Source organism: Oncorhynchus masou, chromosome 14, assembly GCF_036934945.1.
Source record: "Oncorhynchus masou masou isolate Uvic2021 chromosome 14, UVic_Omas_1.1, whole genome shotgun sequence".
NCBI lineage: Eukaryota > Metazoa > Chordata > Actinopteri > Salmoniformes > Salmonidae > Oncorhynchus > Oncorhynchus masou.
The window spans coordinates 8,062,107-8,082,901 of NC_088225.1; the positions used below are offsets into that span (position 1 = coordinate 8,062,107).

The following is a 20,795-nucleotide window of genomic DNA, read 5'->3' on the forward strand; positions in this document are numbered from 1 at the left end:
AAATAAGCCATTATTTTTTGTTGATGAACCAATTCGACCATCTCATTATTTATTTTTATTTATTTATTTTCTACCAAAACTCCTTGCATGGTGGGCGAAACAACGAAAAAACGCCACCAGCTGCAGGGAGAAAGATTTTCCGCCGAGTTGGGTCTCTTTTTCTCTGGTATTTTCACTTGCTGATGATGGGCTTAGGGGATATACGTTTTGTCAAATGCATTTGAATTCTTTGATCCTGATTGACCCATTCAGTTTCTTAGGCCTATCACTATTGTCAACTATTGTAAAACCATGGTCCGTAAATAATAATGGCATTGACGAGTAAATATAAAACTAGAAAATCAAATTGGACACCTTTTCATTTTAATTGAAAAGTCACATCTTTCTCCCTTTCTTTGAGAACATTTCTGGCAGGTTAAAGTGGCCCTTCTTAGTAAAACACACTTCGCTACTGTGGCCTATTTATTGCCTTACCTCCTTACGCCATTTGCACACACTGTCTATAGACTTTTTCTACTGTGTTATTGACCGTATGTTTGTTTATTCCATGTGTAACACTGTGTTGTTGTTTGTGTCGCACTGCTTTGCTTTATCTTGGCCAGGTCACAGTTGTAAATGAGAACTTGTTTTCAACTGGCCAACCTGGTTAAATAAAGGTGAAATAAATGTAAAAAACAGAACACCCTCATATTAATGTGTATTTCTTTCCCATTCCCAACATACAAAATGAAATAAACAAAAATCATATATATATAAAAATAAAAGCCTACAGTAGATATATTAATATTAATGATTAACCAATAGAAAATACAATTGGAGCAATGTAGTTGATAAAACACTATATTATATGGCATATTTATTGCATACTGCACTCATTTGGCTGTCAAATATAATGTCAGCTTTAATTTCTTCTTTAAAAATAGATGACAAAAATAGATGTAATATTATAACGTGAAATGATTTTGTAACCTGGCCTAAATTATAATGCTTCTATTGCAATGTTAGAATCTACATTTGCACGACAATGAACAAGAGACCAAACAGGAAAAGCAGAGGAACTGGATATGTGCCTCTGCTCTGGCCTAAAAGATAAGGAGAGAGAGAACAGAAAAACAAGGTTAAGATCTACATGTCTTCTGTCATTACTGTTACTGTCTGTTCCCAAATACATTCCTATACATTATAAGTAAAATTATGTTTACGGTACATTACAGATAACTCATTTCCCTCCTTGCAACCAAATGATTTGTACACATTCTAATGGAATCACATTTTTAAATGGATTTAGCACTGGCAAAGCATGCTAACCATTAATGCAACATTTGACACCTTACCGGAAGTTGTATTGGGGATGGTGGTGGCAGTATTTGTTATCATGGGGGTGGTGTTTGAATCCACCTTTCCTCCAGTCAGACCGATACCCAGCTTGTCAAGCTCAGACTGTAACTGCTTTGAGACCCAGTTCTGCACTACAGTGTTATTCTCAAAGGTTTTCAGGTCATTTAGGTTGGAGCCGAGGAGTCCAGACACTTCACTCACACTAAGAGCCTATTTAGAGGCAGATAATTACAGAAAAATTGATAGATGACAATGAATATGAGTCACTGCCATCACAGGTCATTGATGAATGGTATAGTTACGGGAATGAGCACATACCTGGACGACAGCTGAATCCAAACCAATGAAAGTGTTGATGTCCATGCTAATATTGACCCTAGACAGACTCCGTATGTAGGTGATATTGGCACCTCCTAAAAAAGGGCAACAAACATGGTGAGAATGAGGACTGGGGTGGCACAAGTGTTCTCTAATGTCACAGCCCGAGTGAACTAAATCTTTTAAATCACATTTATTACAGGATATCCAAGAAACCATTGTTTTTCTGTATGTATGCAGAAAATGGAACCCTTACCCAGGTATGTCTGAATAAGCTGGTAGGATGTTAGCTGATCTGCAGTGGCACGGGTTTGGGCGAAGTTGATAGGAAAGGCGAAGTTGATAGGAAAGGCGGTCTCAGCTACTGCAAAGAAGGCCTTCTTATGCGCTGAGGAACAGCTAGTGATTTCCAGAGCATCTGCATCTCTGTTGTGTTCAGAAGGCACAAGAAAAACACAAACTATGAACACGCGAACAAAAAAAGTATATAAAAATGTTCAAACATCAATTATGGAGCGTTTAGGCCTGGATACTCTGTTGAAGTCAACCACTGCAAGAGCACAACAAAGATACATGTGAAGTGGAGTGACTTGCATGACTCGACCACAAGGTAACTCTCTCAGACAGCAAGATTTGTAGATGATCTTACCGGAGACTGTCATTTCTGATGCCTTGCAACACACTGAGGTCCAGTGCGCACAGGTTAGGCCCTCCAATTGAATTCAGTGCAGAGGCACCAAGCGAATTGCCAGCACTTAAGAACTTGGTGAAAATAACTTTGGCCTGAAATGGAAAAAGGAAGATGAAAGATACATTTAAATGCACACCTTTTAGAAGCAAAATGTTTATCATGTTTAAAAAAAATCACAATTTAAAGACATTGTTGATGTAAAGTTAAACATCCCTACTTTGGCGGAGTCCCATTCTCCATTGCCATTGTCCATCAGTGCTGCTAGCGTGTCCAGTGTAGTGATGTTCCACTTGTTAATCTGCTCCATGGAAGCCACGCGAGACACCGACCCAAGCACCTGAACCTGCTGGTCTGAGAGACCTTTGGGGTACGCCTAGTGGACAAGACCACACCATAAAGAGCTGTTACGGAATGACCACCTCTTGGCAACCTGTTAGTTTGAAATCTGTTGTCATTTCCTGTTTTGTTTCAGTAAAGTTTTATACCTGGTGTAGCTTCTCCAAAATGACCTTTTGCATGTCATCATCATCTACCTTCTCAGTCAGGCTGGCCAGATTGTCCGTTACTACTTGGGCACTCAGACAGTGGTTGAACGTGGTGTTGTCATACCCAAAGGGGAATGCGTCATTACTTATGGTCACTTGAGTAATGTTGCCAAGGGAGTCTGGACATGCATTTACTAAATAGACAAGTATTGGAAAGAAATGTGATCACTCATGTCATAAAGGAGCCTCCGCTATTAAAATCATAGAACAGCTATATTGACCTGGTATTATTTAAACCTACCAGTGCTTCGTTTGGATCTCAAAGACATGGTGCATTCTTTGAACAGCTTCTTCAGTTTCCTCTTCATTGTCTTGTTTGTACGTAGTCTTTTCATGAATTTCTTCAGGAACGTACTTTTGTTCCGCTGTTTCAGTCAAAAGAGAACACATTAAGAAATAAGAGACGCATATAAGGTAAATGAGAGCTTTTCAAATTTTGATGGGTAACAATCTCAAATGATGTCACTCAAATGATGTCATTTAAAAGATAGGGGGGCTTCCTGCCATCCAGGGCCTATATACTAGGCGGTGTCAGATGAAGGCCCAAAAAAGTGTCAATGACTCCAGTCACCCAAGTTATAGACTGTTCTCTCTGCTACCGCACGGCAAGCGGTACTGGAGAGCCAAGTCTAGGTCCAAAAGGCTCCTTACCAGCGTCTACCCCCAAGCCATAAGACAGCTGAACAATTAATCAAATGGCCACCCTGACTACACTGCGGCTACTTGCTGTTTATTATCTATTTATAGTCACTTTACCCTACATCTACATATATCTACATGTACAAATTACCTCGACTAATCTATACCCCCGCACATTGACTCGGTACTGTTACCTCATGTATATTCAGTATTGTTCTTTTGTGTTACTTTTCTTTTCTTTTTTTCTTTAGTTATTTAATAAACATTTTCTTAACTCTATTTTCTTAAAACTGCATTATTGGTTAAGAGCTTGTAAGTAAGCATTTCACGGTAAGGTCTACACCTATTGTATTCTAGGGAGTTTTTCCTAGCCACCGTGCTTCTACACCTACATTGCTTGCTGTTTGGGGTTTTACGCTGGGTTTCTTTACAGCACTTTGTGACATCAACTGATGTAAGAAGGGCTTTATAAATAAATGTGATTGATTTTTTATTCGGCGCTTGTGACAAATACAATTTGATTTGAATACAACATATTGTCAAAGTGCTACGCAATTGTCATGTATAGTATACCGTGCTGATGTGTTTCCAGAAGTTCTCTGTTAAGTACAGTGGAAGAATGTCAAGCTGCTCTAGAGTTTTTTCAGTCCATGTGCTTGGGTTTCTGAACAGATAAGAATACATACAGACTGATTAAGAAAAAATCCATAGACAAAAATGCATTGACTTTTCATTTTTTTGTGTATTCTACACGAATACAAATCAGCACAGCTCCAATGTCAGCATTGTGACATACCCATATGTGGTGTTGCCACTGCAGATAACTGTCTCCATAGCTGTAATCTGCTGATCGGAGAAGTCATTGCAGTTCTTCAGTTTCTCCAGGATGTAAGAGTCAGAGCTCTGAATGTAGTTCTCATCCAGAGTACATGCCATGTTGCCCAGGACCTCGAGATTATCTCGACTGAGCTGTGTCCCTGTGATGTTCTGGAATAAATCAAAACTCGTCATATTCACTGCTTTTAAATACTCAGTCGGAAACGTGTGTCTTTCGTCTTGAATACATAACTCACCAGGCACTTTTTGGCATTGTTCAGTAGATCAACCTTTCTTCCATCCAACGTGCTGGACAGGACGGAGAAGTCTGCTCGTCCTGTTTCAATGAAGTAGGATCTGCAGTTGGTCTGTTGTATGCTAGTGTAGCTGGAGAAAGATACACACAGTTTACATTGTATTTGTGGTTCATTTATATGCATTTTCATTTGGTTATGTCAGCGTAAAAAAAAATTACAGTAAATAGTTAATCTAACATTAGTTACCGTCATTTACAATGTATTTTACAATGTCAGTGACATGACCAACTTACCTGTAATACAGCAACATATCTGATGGATAGTTGACAAAATCTTGAGGACTTTCACCTTTGATGTTGTTCCACATGCAAGTAAGCTGTAAAACAAAATGTTACTTCCTCATATGTCTGTAAAATAAGCTCCTTGAAAACAGAGAAACATATTCAAACAAAACATGTTACTAGGTTTCCAGTAACTATTGTCATTCTTGTGCTTAGAGAATACAAGCTTGGATTCATGTAGCCCTGAAAAATACATAAAAACAGTCATAATTCATACAGGCACATTAACAATGTAATCTGGAGGCCTGGCTACCGGTTTTGATTGAGTAGGGCCCTTTAGTTTATGTAGAAAAAGTTATATTTTTAATATTCACCTGTGTCTCCTTGAGAACCACCTTTCTTCGACCGGACCTACGTCTGCAAGCTCTGATGAGACGTTGAATTTTTATTTTGTTGAAAGTCTGGACACGAGAGCAAGTGAATCCTTGAAGCACATACTCAGAAAGGCTACAAAGAAATCAATGCAGTACATTCATTAGAGTTAGTACATGAACTATAAATGTCATCATAACCACTTTTTGTTCAAGTACATAATAAAAATGTATCCCCATGTGAAAATAATACATGTATGATTTCTGCTCAGCTATTGGTCAGGACCAACATTCTCTAAACACTGTTACACTTACTCATCAGGCTCATTCAATCCATTTGCTACTGTATCAAAGAACAGCACAGCCTATAAATGAAACCGAGAGAAACAGAGGTGCAGAAACATGTATAGACGTATAATACACATGTTCACCACTGTATAATCGTGTAAATATTGAAGGTCTACACAGCTTTTGAATACTACAAACCCCTCAGTTACCTGCTGAGGTTTCCATTTCTTCTTGTTGATGTTCAGAGCAGTGAGTGTTTGATTTCCAGTTGTTGGGAAATTCAGTAGATTCCTGGGAATTTCGGTTGCCATTTCATCTGGGACATTGACTATCAGCTCCGTTGGTCTCATGTCGACTGTGATGATCTGAATAAGTAATACAAAAACATGTCAACATTTCAAAATGAACACTGTCATTATGATTGATTACCCTTGATTTTTTTCATAACACATTTAAATGAGGCATGTAGAAATATTGTGAGGGAAATTCATAAGGCCTACTTCACATCAGTTAGTCTAGCTGCTGTTAGCTAGCCAAGTACAAACCTTATTAACATAGATCTGTTGCACAATTGTTGGAGCAGTCAGCATGTTGGTAACAAATTTGGGGTTGGCGGATGTTGTTAGAACCTGCTGCGCAGGTATTGCGATGAGTGTTTGGGTAGGAAGACCTCCCACTAAAGAGCCCAGGTTTATTAAACTGTCGCTATTGCTTATCTGAAGAAAGAGAACATTAAATGATGAAATATCCTCTACATTGGAAGTAGAGAGGATGGAATGGTTTAAAGAATGAATCATGGTTGTGAATGATGCTCACAACCAATAGGCCACCACCAATAAACCTATTAAGAAGTAAATCACCTGGTAGTTTTGGGTGATGAGAATCTGTATGATGAACAAGGACTGTCCCAAGTTCCATCCAGAAACACTGCTCAGATTACTCAGGGATTGTAAAATCACACTGGGCGGGGCTCTAGTGATCTGTCCAGTGGTCAGACTTGTGACCTGTGGGCCCAAGGCCGTGATTGATGCCGGATTGACAATTTGGATATTCGATGCCAGTGCGGAAGAAATCTGGAAGGAAATGACATCAGCGAAGATTAGGTAACAGTATCATTTAACCAATCAATGGATTGTGATCACATGGAAATAATGGCTCATACTGTAACATTTCATTTCCATGTGTTCAAAACACAGGTCTAAGGTTAAGGTGTAACAAAAATGGAGATAGATCCTGATGGTGCTCACATCTGAGTCCACGTTAGTACAGGATTGGTTCAGGTTGCCCAGGACAACCACACTCTCTGACTCATTGAGTTTAGAGTAAGCTGATGCTGGTACAAAACATTGTAAGTGTGGTGGAAGCCTAAAGATATGGGAACAAAACAAAAATATGAAATAAAACACTTAGTAACACTATCTTGGATTAGAATGTCATACCCGATTTCCCCATAGCGTCATTCAGATTCAATGTAGACTGTTGTCTGTTATCATACACTTGACATAAATGCAAGAAATAAAGTAAGTTAGTAACATAAAACCAATGATTTTAGTGGCTACTGTTCAAAACTCACTGCAGTGGTAGGAAGTTGGAGTTCTGCAGGAAGATAAGCTCAGTAAAGCGTTTAGTCAGATTTTGAGGAGCTCCAGCGAAATTGAACAACTTAATGTTGACAGGGTTCACGGCAAATAGTTGTAGCTGTAAAAAACAAACAATAAGATAAACCATTGGTTATATATTTTTGGTAATATATGATGCCCCTTCATCAAAACAGACAGGTGCATGGGCTTACCGTTGACTCTGAGCCAAACGTGTCGAAGTCTTCAACGGTCACAAAAGTGATGAACACACCAATGTAGTTAAGGAACCAGGCAGTGGAGTTGAGATTTGGGTCAGTGGGACTATAACACTTGGGTGCTGCTGAACCTACAAGTCAGAAATCAATAAATATGTGTTTAATGTACTTGATGTGAGAAATCATTTATGCCGCTTTAATAAAAGGCATACATCCTTGAGGAATATCTGCCATGCAACAGAATTTATGCATATTCTTTGGTAACAGACCTTATGTTGAAAATGTCCATTCATGCAAAGTAAAGTGCAATAATAAATATATGCATAATGTAAACTGGAGTAATCAGTAGTAAGTACGAAAACACTCACTTCCCGTGTTAAGGTAGGTCTTTATGGTGCTGTACGCATCATCTTGAGTTATGGCTGAGCCATTGAAAGTGAGATTGAATCCCAGTAGAGACACACTGTGAAAACCACAGCAGACAGTCATCAAACTTTTCTTCCTTTTATTCACATTTAATGATGTAGATATTTCTGTGTAATAGCATCAGCAAATGTAAGGTATTTCCAGTGTGGTAGCTTACAGTCTCCTGAAGGGTAAGCAGGAGGCGTTGAGTGTGTCAGAGGACTGGAGCAGGGCTCTGTTGAGGAACTTCAGGTAGTTACTCAGTCTGTTGTCAAACCAGCGGTCAACCTCAGCCTTGTCATCAGTGGCCAGAGCCAAAGGCCAGACGCAGGGCAGGACTGGACCCTTCACATCATCCGGAAGATTCTCCTACAGACAGATAATGATCAAAGTCAAAGGACTGAGAGAACGCACCATTTAAGAGTTTTTTTCTTTCAGTAAATCCTAAGAAAGGGATACTCAGTGAGTGCTTGAAAATGGTAACCACAATCAGCAGTGTGTCCTTACGGTTTCCAAGAACTCAGGAGTTTTCTTGTAGTTTCGGAAGATTGTGCAGAGCTTAGTCTTGTTGTCCACCACCTCTGGCTTCCTGAGGAAGGTGCCGAGCTCTGAGGGATGTATGGTGTTGAGCAGCTGGAAACACAGATAGCATAGGATACACAGTGACTCTAGGCCAGTACACACTTTCCAAAAGTTGAAGTGCAGCTGAAACAAGTTCAATGTACTGTACCTCAGATTCCCGCTGTGGTGGAATAAGGGAGAGGAAGTTGGTCAACTTTGGGAATGTAAAGTTGAGGAAGGATTGTGTCAGGAACATGAAGAAGCTGTTGTTCCTATAGCAACGTAGTGGAGTTGATTCTGCAAACAATGAGATACTGTAAATTAACTTGTTCCTCATTTGGTCCAGCACTAAGCCCAAAACTGCAGGCCTCAGACCATAGTATATAAACCCCATTATTCTATATGATCATGTATTTAGAATTATAGAGAAGGATCATGAGAAGTAAAGTGAGATACTAGTACTGTTAGTGGTAACTCGCACTTTGTTGAGGAAAGATGTACTTGCTACGATTGTAATATGTTGTTGTATCACCCAGCTGTCTGGAGAGATTCACCCATTTTAAATGTTACATCATTTTTTTGCATCTCTTGAACTTTGTTTATTGATTCCCGGGGTCATTTCATGTTTTTGTGTGCATCTGAGCTATTGCCGTTCAAGCAGGCAAACATGACGAGTTTTGCATGATATGATGACATAAAAAAAAGTACAACAAAAAAAAGTTATTGAGAAATATAATGAAGTAAAAGTAAAGTACAGTTACCCCCCAAAACGACCCAAGTAGTACTTTCAAGTATTTTTACTTAATGTACTTTACACTACTGGAGATGATGACTAGGTGAATACCTCTGAGAGACATGATTATTTGATGCTGGACAGCAGCCTGTGTGCCGTTGGACAGCGATGGTAGGATAGAGTTCAGCAACGCCACTCTGTAGGTGACAGAAACCACCCATTGATATGCATTGTCAAGCACAACTAAGAGCAGTAATGTACTGTACACGAAGGTCAGTTGCAAACATGCATCACATTATTGGAAATTATTAGTGTTTCTATAATACACTGTGCTGATCTTACGTTTCTTGGCTGATGTTGCAGCCTCTGTGTCTGACGATGTTGAAGAGGGGGGCCACATGCTCCTCTGTCAGGTTGGGTAAAAGTGGGCGGAGTCTCTGGCCCAACCACACCAGCACCTCAGGGTCTTTGATGGAGGGATCTGATAGGTTGGCATTGTCAAACACCTGCTGGAGGAGCACCTGACGCACATCCACCGGAAGGTGAAGTCCCTGAAGACAGAAGCAAATGAGGGGATTGTACTAAGCAAAGGTATATATAGGGAATAAGACAGTGGTATAAGAATTGACCATCACTCATCCATACCTCAACAGCTGGAGAAACAATGTCAAAGAACTCGCCCAGATCTCTGCGGAGCACATGAATCAGTATCATGTGGACATCTCCAGGGTTTCTGAGCTGACCAGGGGTGGAGGCCACCTCCCCCAGCTGCACGGGGCTCAGCATAGGCAGGACATCCACCTACACAGTGGAATAAAAACATGGATTCAAACGGGTTACAAATGACTCTTGGATGAATCCGTAAGTTCAAAAGGTCAAGATCATGAACTAGTACCAACCACTGAGAAGTTTCCATGCAGTCGTTTGAGTTCTTCTAGGGGTGCAAAACCAACAAACCGCCCAAAGTACTTTTTAAGCCAGTCAGTGCTGTTGTTTGAGTTGTTGACACAGTTGGGGTCTGAAACAATAAAAAATATTTTCAAAGGTTGGAGAAAAATATCAGTCTTTCTATCCTAACTGAATACAATTCCTTTGTCTTCACCATGCTTAGTAAAATAAAATTTTCAGGGATCATTGACGTTACAGAATTATTTCAATGTACCTTCGGTGTCATTGCGCTTCAAGAAGGGCTCAATGAAATCAGTGTAGATCAAAAGCTGTCTTTGTCTGTCCATAGCTGAGTTAGCTGGGTTAGGGTTAGCTGGTTGACGACCTAGAGCTTCCACTCTGTGAAGGCAAAGACACCACATTGAAGTACTAGATCAAGAGAGGGCAAATAGTCAACCACACTGAAATAAAATGTATGTTTTCACATACAAAATCTGGTAGGTCCCACAAGTGAAGTTCTTGGTGCTAAGACAGGACAGGAACTCTCTGGAGGCTTGCGGGAGGAAGGGTCGAAGATTCGTCAGAAACCACTTGCGGGTGTGGTTTGGGCTTCTCAGGTCATGTTGACTAAACTGGTCAATAACTACCTCCCCAAATACATCTAGCGCCAGGGAGATGGATGGGCCGCTGGGCTGGTAAGACTGAACACAAAGACAACTCAGAAGATGTTCTCTTGGATCAAGACTTTTACCCACAATCTTCTGACATTATATATTTTTTTATATAAGAGTACACATTCAAGAAACTCTTAAAGAATATGTTTCAAAAGGAGTTGTTCAAAAGTATTATCATATCTTTGTACTCCCTGACAAAGGTCATGCAGCCAAAACACATCAGTTTTAAAACTTTGTTTCCAATGCACATGGATACATATAAAGGCATTTTAATTAAGTCTATGAAGAGTGCCTTGGTCCTCCTTTCTTTTTGATTTTTTTTTTACCATGTTTGAAAACCTGTGAAGAGCCTCATCAAGAATTGCAGAATATTTGGTGAAGAACAACTTCCACATTTTTTGGGGATAGGTCAGGTTGCCTGACAGTTTGCATTGCAGGATCTCAGAGAGTTGCTCTGGTTTTAGCTGGGTACGCTGAGAGGGCACAAAGAAACACATACATTAGGACATTCATTTTTGGAAATCAATTCAATCACCACCTCAAAAATGTAATCAATCAAATCAAGCATGTTGCATGTAGAATGTGGGTTTCATGAATACACACAACGTAGACGAGTGTCAAACCTGAGGCAGGCAAGCATAATGTTGGATGGTAAAGTTGCAGAGCATAAGGGTCATATTCGTGCCAGCAATGTAGTTTTCCAGATTAGTTCTGTGAAAAGGGAAACACGACTTGCATGAATAAACTGTGTCTTTAAATTTGTTATGGCTATTCTACAGGGTAAGCACTCACGTATTCACTCCAGCACAGATGTGGCTCTCTGCAATAGGAGATGAATATGAATTACTATCAACGTTCTGAGTTACAAGTTAATCAAATAAAATCTGATATGGTGTTCAAAACACTGCCTCACCATTGACTGGGGGGGTCATAGAGCACTGGTGGAAAGAACAGGAATAATGTCAATCTCATACAATTCAATTATGTATATTTCATTTGGACCATAGTACATTTATTGTTGAAGAATACAAATGATTTCATTGAAACATAATGATAATATAATGACATTGTTGACATTTCTCACCCCAAACTTAAAGGGAACGACGTTGCAACCTGATGTAAAGACAACACCAACAATAGATGTCAGGACATGGAAAAATACTCCATTGAGTCACAGCTCATAGTCACATGATCATATCTAAATTCTGACTCACCCGGAGGGGCAGCATCCATTACGGAGTCCTGTGTGTCTCTGATGACTGGTCCCAAATCAGATGGGGCCGATGTAGCAGCCCTGTCCAGCCTGTTGAATCTTTGGATGAGCAATAAAAACAGATGTAATTAACTCTGCTAACATACAAACTTGGACATTGTGGGTGTTATTTAGTCCCCCACAAACATTCCTGATACTTACATGCTTGTGAAAGACTCACACTCAAGGTTAGCCTGTGAGAAGAAAATAAATCAGAAGGAGTTTAGTAAAACGTAAATATGCCCAAACAAATATATCATATAAAGTGTGCTTAATGTAGCGACAGTACCCCTCTTATTAGCATCTGCAGCTCATGGAGGAAGTCTCGGAGTCTGGTGTCATTGTGGAGGTGGTCAAAGACTCTGTTGATGATGTCATCTCTCTGTGGAGTTGGAGTGTGAGGCATCAGCACCAGTTCTGCTAACTGCTTTGGAGAGAGAGCTGGCAGGGCCTCCAGCTGATAGAGAGAGGAGACACACACATCATTGTAATACTGATGAATATTGTGCTACAAAGACCTGATCACGTAGCAGTTCCTGATCCCTTAAAGACGTCCAGTTCTAGAAATGTTCTGATTTGGCAGAATGTCATGTAAATGCTTACTGCAGAAAAGTTTCTTTGCACATCAAAGAAGTGCTGTAGCGGTGCGAAAATTGAAAATCTCCCAAAATGTCTCTTAATTGAATCCAAACTCCCATTTGAAGGGCATCCCATCATATCTGAAAGAAAAGTATGCAATGTGTCGTATTAGCTTGTTCACTCAGTTCAATGCACTATTTGAAAAAAAGACATACAAAATCAGTCCTAAATTAAACAAATCGCTATATCAAAGTAAATACCTGAATATCGGTGTCGTGAGAGGAATGGGTGAATGAAGCGTGTGTAGACCAGTTTCTGTCTCATCTCATCCATCGACCAGATGTGATCACTCAGCCCCATGACACTGTAAGTAATGAGAAAATCAGGATCTCAGAATTCACACTTTTGGTATTATCAATAGGATATGTAACATTGATATTGAAGAAAATGATGAAACAAATATGTCTATGAACTGAAAAATGTATTTGTGGTTGTCTTTGTGTTGTTCGTACAGGGCTTGGTAGGCTTGACAGCTGAAGTCTCTAGTGCTGAGGCAGGATAGGTACTCCTCTGACACTGAAGGTAGGAAGGGCCGCAGTCTGATCAGGAACCAGAAGCGGATGAAGTTCTCATCACCAAGGTTCTCAGCACTGAATCCATCTGTCGGAAGCTGGTCTGTGAGGTTGGGCCAACCCGAACTGTCATTCTAAAAGGGAAGGATTTCACAATGGGTCAAATGTCACAGTAACATGACATTTGTCTTGACTTTAATTGAATCTCTGATGATTGAAAATAAAGTATTCTTACCATCATTGTGTGTGGTCCTGTCAGTGTCTTGGATAGCTCTGTGACCAATAGTTTCAGATTTTCTCCAGTGAGGCTCAGGTTAGAATGAGGCACACATCTCAGGACCACAGCCAGGTTTTCTGCTGCATGGGACACCTGTGACAGAAGAAGACATGTCATCATAAAGTCAATACAATTTAAAAGGATTTTGGAATTGGAAGTCACCTGTGCAAGAATTTTTTTTAAGTTAAAGGTAAACTCAGCAAAATGATGTTGCCACGAGCAGCTCTGCAGATGATGAGAGAGATGCAAAGACTTCGCTCCTACACAGTCACACACAGTGTCACGCTGTTAGAGCCCCATAGGTACGGGACCAAAACATGTGGGGAGTTTAGCTTTGCTCTTCAACACCCTTAGGTGTTGAGCAAATGGACCTACTACACTCTTAGAAAAAAAGGGTTCCAAATGGGTTCTTTGGCTCTCCCCATAGGATAGCTCTTTTTTGGTTCCAGGTAGAAGTATTTTGGGTTCTGTAGAAAGGGTTCAACATTGAACCCATAAGGGTTCTACATGGAACTAAAAGCTTTCTACCTGGAACCAAAAATGGTTCTTCAAAGGGTTATCCTATGGGGACCACAGCAGAACCCTATTAGGTTCTAGATAGCACCTTTTTTTGAAGAGTCTATGCTGTTTAATTTGTTCACCTATGTCATATCGCTAAGTCTACCTTTAAGATAACAAGCAACAATGAAGGAACAAACACCCATAACCGTAGCATTAGGAAAAATGATGCTTATCAACTAGGAGTGGCCCACTTGACGTCAGTGTATTTGGTTGAAATGATTTTGTCGGAACAATCTAGATTGTTGAAATACTTTGGCTATGAACCACAAAGCCTTCTCTAGATAGTGATCCCATACTGAATAAGAGATCATGAGGACTTAACCAAGGTGAACATAGTGGCAAATAAAACTCACCGAGCACGTATCATCATTGTTGCCAATGTGACAGACATCCATGGGACCAACCATTGAATACATGGAAGAGTTAGAACCCATTGGAGGATTTAATGAGCTGAAAAATAATATAGAGGCATAACATTTAGTTCAAAATATTACAAATTATCATATTCAAATGATCAGAATCAACTAGACCAGTGGTTCCCAAACATTTTATAGTCCCGTACCCCTTCAAACATTCAACCTCCAGCTGCGTACCCCCTCTAGCACCAGGGTCAGTGCACTCTCAAATGTTGTTTTTTGCCATCATTGTAAGCCTGCCACACACAAACTATACGATACATTTATTAAACATAAGAATGAGTTTGAGTTTTTGTCACAACCCGGCTCATGGGAAGTGACAAAGAGCTCTTATAGGACCAGGGCACAAATAATAATATAATTATAATCAATCATTTTGCTCTTTATTTAACCATCTTACATATAAAACCTTATAAGTTTATCGACAATTGTGAATAACTCACCACAGGTTAATGAGAAGGGTGTGCTTGAAAAGATGCACATAACTCTACAATGTTGGGATGTATTGGAGAGAGTCTCAGTCTTTCCACACACAGTCTGTGCCTGTATTTAGTATTCATGCTAGTGAGGGCCGAGAATCCACTCTCACTTAGGTACATGGTTGCAAAGGGCATCAGTGTCTTAACAGCGTGATTTGCCAAGGCAGGATACTCTGAGCGCAGCCCAATCCAGATATCTGGTATTGCCTTCTGATTAAAATACATTTTCACAGAACCACTTGTTGCAATTTCGATGAGGCTCTCTTGTTCAGATGTCGGTAAGTGGACTGGAGGCAGGGCATGAAAGGGATAACGAATATAGTTGTTTGTGTCATCTGTTTCGGGAAAGTGCCTGCGTAATTGCGCACCCAACTCACTCGGGTGCTTCACTATATCACATTTAACATTGTCCGTAAGCTTGAGTTCATTTGCACAATAAAAATCATACAATGATGGAAAGACCTGTGTGTTGTCCTTTTTAATGCAGACAACTTCTTAATCATAGCTTCAATTCTGTCCCACACATTGAAAATAGTTGAGGAGAGAGAGTCCCTGTAATCCTAGATTCAGATCATTCAGAGGAGAAAAAACATCACCCAGACAGGCCAGTCGTGTGAGAAACTCGTCATCATGCAAGCGGTCAGACAAGTGAAAATGATGGTCAGTAAAGAAAACTTTAAGCTCGTCTCTCAATTCAAAAAAACGTGTCAATACTTTGCCCCTTGATAACCAGCGCACTTCTGTATGTTGTAAAAGTCTTACATGGTCGCTGCCCATATCGTTGCATAGTGCAGAAAATACACTAGTGTTCAGGGGTCTTGCTTTAACAAAGTTGACCATTTTCACTGTCGTGTCCAAAACATCTTTCAAGCTGTCAGGCATTCCCTTGGCAGCAAGAGCCTCTCGGTGGATGCTGCAGTGTACCCAAGTAGTGTAGGGAGCAACTGCTTGCACACGCGTTACCACTCCTCTATGTCTCCCTGTCATGGCTTTTGCACCATCAGTACAGATACCAACATGAACATCAGCTACGTTTGGCTACATATGGACCGTTAATGGAATTCCCGCAAGAGAGTAACGGTTAATGTGATTGGATGTTAATTATTTGACTAGGCTACCTGTATTAATCATTGTGTTGATATTTCGCTGAACACTAATTTAATCAAAAAATGTATTTTATTTTCGGCAGTGAAACGAGGCTACTCAGGCGAGAGAAAAAAACTCACCCAAATGTATAGCCCCGTTGGAAAATATATATATATTTTTTAAAGGTGAATCACATTTTTATTTGGCGTACCCCCAACAGCATTGTGCATACCCCTGGGGGACTTTGTGAACTAGACAAAGTCTACAAAGTCCACAAGGCTAATAACGTAAAATATTTATTCAACTCACAAGACTTGGTTGAAGACAGCAGTAAGGTTGTGTGGGATCTGAGTCTGGTTGTTGAGCTGGAAGCGGTTCAGGGCAGGGAGGACCACATGCTGGAACCAGTCCTTAAGGCTGGTGATGTTGAAGTTGCTGAGAGAGGGAGTCTGGCTGGGGATGGTCTCATTTGTCAGTGTGAAGTTGGGGGAGATGTGTCCAGCCAGCTCTGCCAGGATCCAGTTCACTACTGCCTGGGCCAGAACATGCTGTCTCTCAGAGCTCACATTCCTCTGTGGGGAGACAGTACATAGTACATGGTTTCAGATTGGAAAAGGAAAAGGAAATCATTTGTTCATACTTGTGAGATTGTAAAAGACAACACATACCACTTGAATGCTGCCCACCAAAGTCTTGATGAAACTACCCAAGGGCCTCAGGAATGACAGGAAGTCATTTAGAGTCTGCAACCACAGATTTGTAATCATTAGTTGGCTCATAATGTACATGGAGTTGATGACAGCAAAAGAAATAGCCTTGTTTGACATTAACATTTAACAGACGCTCTTATCCAGAGCAATTAGGGTTAAGTGCCTTGCTCAAAGGCACATCGGCAGATTGTTTAATTAGTCCCACTTAACCGCTAGGCTACCTGCCACCCCAGAAAAGAGACCGATAAACACACGCAAGCACACAGACTCACTAACACACACATTAAATATATATATTTTTAGTTGTATTGTTTCTATATCCTTGTATTTGAAATTTGTGTGACTGTCCTTGTCTATCAGTGTTTTGTTACTTGTCATGTTTTGTGTTTTTTTGTGGACCCCTGGGAGGGTAGCTGTTGCTTCTGCTAAAGCTAATGGGAATCCAAGTAAAAAAAAATTAAAAGATTAAAAACATAACGCACTATGTCAAGTTCATGTGGTCCTGTGGCATTGCCAGCAGTCATGTTGGACATCATTGTTGCATTGTACATCGACTGATTCAAGTGAGCATTGTTTATTAGAGGCCCAAGCAGACTCTGGAAGACCAGGCTGATAGTGCCATTGTCCAGGTCTCCATTTCCGGGGTGAAGAACCAACTCTGCCTTCTGTTCCGGGCTCAGCAGTGCCAGGACTGATAGCTGTGGGAGAGAGAACATTGGTCTTGATTGGTCATGAACTTCCCGTGGCATCCTATAACATCTTAATGGCATCTTGTATCTTCCCGACATTAGACTCACTGCTTTATTAAGGGCCAGCATAGAGTTAAACACTTACACCACTGAAATGAATGTTCAGTGCAAAGAAGTCTTCATAGTCAACCAAGGTAGAGAAGGATCCAAAGTTCCGCATCAGCCACTGCTCACTGTTGTTCCCATGGATGGAGCATCCTTTTTCAGAACACAAACAGAACTCTCAATCACATCCTACAGATTACCACATTAATCAACATGTCAACAATTCCAATATATTGAGTGACAATATCCATTCATAATTAAATGAATAGTCTACCTGCTGTATCATTTCTCTCGAGAAACCTGCGCATGAAGGACATGTAGACTATCCTTTGGCGTTGAGGGTCCATACTCAGGATATTCATATCCAATTCATTCACACTAAAAATGATCAAAACAACAACAAATCACTATCCTCCATAATGGTGGTTAGTATCGGAAACACAACAGAAGAATCACTGGGATGAAAAATGGGAAACTCACAGAGCCTGGTAGGTCTGGCAGGTGAGGTCGCTGGTGCTGAGACAGGCGAGGAGGCTTTCGGTGACAGAGGCCAGGCGTGGCCTGAGCTTGAGCCGGAACCACACTCTGGTGAAGTTGACGTCGTGGAACCTGGGCTTTGAGGCATTGAAGCTGAGTCCCTTGATCAGCTCCAGGATGGGCTGCAGATCCCTGCTCAAACTCTGTATGGAAAATAACAGTGATGTCAGCATAAAGCACAAAGTTTACTTCATGCTTTCATAACACATTCAATGTATTTTATCAATTCCCCCCCTGAAACTGTTGATCAAATGTCTCTCTCTTGTTGTACTGTACCATGAAGGAGTCTGAGTAGAATTGAAAGGCCACGTCCATAATTTCTTTGAGCCTGTTAATGTGCTCCTGGGTGTCGTTAATCCTCCTCAGCCCAGCACAGCTTAGGAAGCTGTCAAATGTAGCATTTGAAAACTAAAAAATATATAGATACATACAGAGATGCAAATATGAATCTCTTGTTTAGCAATTTTCATTGAGGTATTTGGGGATTTATATTGAAGTGTAACATTTAGAGGGGAAACTCACGGGAGCACACGAACCCTCAGTCCTGCTACACATTCCACCGGTGGAGTTTCCATGGGTGCTAGTGATTACATAGATAGCAAGTTAAATCAATCTCTTAGCCCCCTGTCTAATCAGTGTTACATGACCACAGTGGCAATGAAACAAGAAACATACCCAATTTGATTTAACTTACCTATTTCCCCCATCGCACAATGTAATACACTTGAGTAAAAAAAAGGCATTGTGATATTAGCATGGCTTGAAACATATTGACATTATCACATGGATTTAATCAAAATGTTACAATCAAACCGGTTTTCGATGACTAAGTACACCACAATAGTCATATTCTCGACAACTGATCCCACCATTCATCAATTGAGAGGCTCTTAAGCAAAACCTGTTTTATTTTTTAGGAACAAGAGCTTGTGTATTTTTAAGATCTTGAAGATCCTGATACTAAGTCTCGAAAATAATGTATGTTACCTGGGCTGACCCAACGGCGAAGAAACCTAAAATAAACAGAACATTCAAATGAAAGCATGAAACAGTAGGCAACATGGCTCAGTTTTAAGTGTAATACTGAGTGCCAGCCATTTATTTGGACATTAAGGGTGTCAGAAAAGGTCTCCTATGCATGTTTTAGATCAATTAAGAACAAAGTGAACAATGGAGGAGAAGGATGTTAACCCACCTGATCCCAGGACAGCTAAGGTGAGGGCAAGACAATACCCACGATGTCTCATTTTGCCACCACAAGTCATTGGTTCATCCAAGAACTACCTTTATGTCAAACGACAGTCACGATGAAATCACAACAGATTCACACCTAATCCACCGTGTTTCTTCCCATACTACACAACCAATGACAGATGGGCAGAGAGACTCAAAAAGCAGTAACAAAACGGACACCTGACAGAGATCATATTCATGTTAAATTGTTGTACCGATGCTGAGTATTGACATAGATTTTACATGAGAATCTCTTGATTTGTGCAAGTCACTGAAAAGAGGGTTTGTTAGCTATTTCTATTCTCATTGTCTTTTTGTCCTTTTTCACCCACTTAGCGATAGTTTGGTCACCTGTTGTGATAACGGTACAATGCCACCCATGCAGCCTCTAAAACAGTTTTCAAGGGCATCTAGTGTGTATAGTGTGCATATATTTGTGTGTATATATGTATATATATATATATATATATATATATATATATATATATATATATATATATATATATATATATATATATATATATATGTGTATATATTTGTGTTACAAATAAGTAACCAAAACTTTGTCTAAAAGTTATTTAATAATTCAAAGACAATTTCCTGAGACCAAAAATGATTTGAAGTATTCCTATATAAAGATGACAGTAATAAGAGTTCAATGTAAAGACAGGGCAACTCCATCTATCCCCAGGCATGTATTCTAATGAATCATATCGAGGGGAAAAGCCTTTGACAGCTAATATGAAACACTATCATAGGTATGGAAAATCTGTCAAAATAATTGACATACAATAATTTGGCAAAACAAATCTCTTTCAAGAATAAATCCCTACGTTCATCCATCTATTCATCATTTGCAAAGTGAAAACTGAATCCTTTAAGTTTTTAATAAACATTTGATCATATTCACAATAGTAAAAAGACAATTGAAGCGCTCACCTGACCTAACTGGCTGACGATGTGAGGTACCACTGAGCGAGAATGGACAAGTGGTGACATATGAGACACCCACAGGGAACATTTCTCAAAAAGGGTGGGGAAGGGTGTGAACAAAAAGCAACCCAACATAAAACACAGATTAAGATGAGATTTCACTTGGATTTAAGGACAACCAAGGTTGACAAACAAGCTATACCAACATAAAGTTATAAAAATCTGAATAAATAAACTAACAAAAGGATTCAAAAAGTAATTCTTCCAGTACATGTTTTTGCATACATGTACACTGAGTGTAAAAAACATTAGGAACACCTGCTTTTTCCATGACAGACTGACCAGGTGAATCCAGGTGAAAGCTATGATCCCTTATTGATGTCACTTGTTAAATACATTTCGATCAGTGTAGATGAAGGGGAAGAGACATGTTAAGGAAGTATTTTGAAGCCTTGAGACAATTGAGATTATGTATGTGTGCCATTCAGAGGGTGAATGGGCAAGACAAAATATTTAAGTGTCTTTGAATGGGGTATGGTAGTAGGTGCCAGGCACCGGTTTGAGTGTGTCAATTGCAACACTGCTGGGTTTTTCATGCTCAAATGTTTCTGGTGTGTTTCAAGAATGGTCCACCACCAAAAGGACATCCAGCTAACTTGACACAACTGTGGGAAGCATTGGAGTCAAAATGGGCCAGCATCCCTGTGGAATACTTTCAACACCTTGTATAGCCCATGCCCCGACAAATTGAGGCTGTTCTGAGGGG

The 20,795-nt window shown here is 40.1% G+C and overlaps 1 protein-coding gene across 1 annotated transcript; it reads right to left on the reverse strand.

Moving 5' to 3' along the window:
- Positions 1–680: 680 nt before the first annotated feature.
- Positions 681–20,058, reverse strand: mslna (mesothelin a). The gene is made up of 55 exons (XM_064986145.1): positions 20,036–20,058; positions 19,059–19,143; positions 18,851–18,876; positions 18,558–18,586; positions 18,386–18,443; positions 18,140–18,271; positions 17,807–18,006; positions 17,601–17,704; positions 17,367–17,479; positions 17,015–17,230; positions 16,491–16,565; positions 16,132–16,394; positions 14,195–14,291; positions 13,239–13,373; positions 12,944–13,137; positions 12,692–12,795; positions 12,456–12,571; positions 12,142–12,309; positions 12,015–12,046; positions 11,815–11,912; positions 11,685–11,713; positions 11,514–11,538; positions 11,393–11,420; positions 11,224–11,311; positions 10,927–11,073; positions 10,416–10,627; positions 10,201–10,325; positions 9,938–10,056; positions 9,684–9,839; positions 9,381–9,589; positions 9,150–9,235; positions 8,475–8,602; positions 8,252–8,377; positions 7,923–8,113; positions 7,708–7,802; positions 7,337–7,470; positions 7,118–7,242; positions 6,792–6,909; positions 6,405–6,617; positions 6,090–6,260; positions 5,754–5,909; positions 5,572–5,621; positions 5,260–5,392; positions 4,898–4,980; positions 4,605–4,734; positions 4,328–4,518; positions 4,105–4,195; positions 3,134–3,257; positions 2,833–3,026; positions 2,565–2,720; positions 2,306–2,439; positions 1,913–2,082; positions 1,657–1,751; positions 1,335–1,548; positions 681–1,082 (listed from the first exon to the last, which is right to left on the reverse strand). Exons 2-55 carry the CDS (start codon positions 19,126–19,128, stop codon positions 1,009–1,011), a joined length of 6,750 nt encoding a protein of 2,249 aa, XP_064842217.1. The 5' UTR covers positions 19,129–19,143; positions 20,036–20,058; the 3' UTR covers positions 681–1,008.
- Between the last annotated feature and the right edge of the window lie 737 nt (positions 20,059–20,795).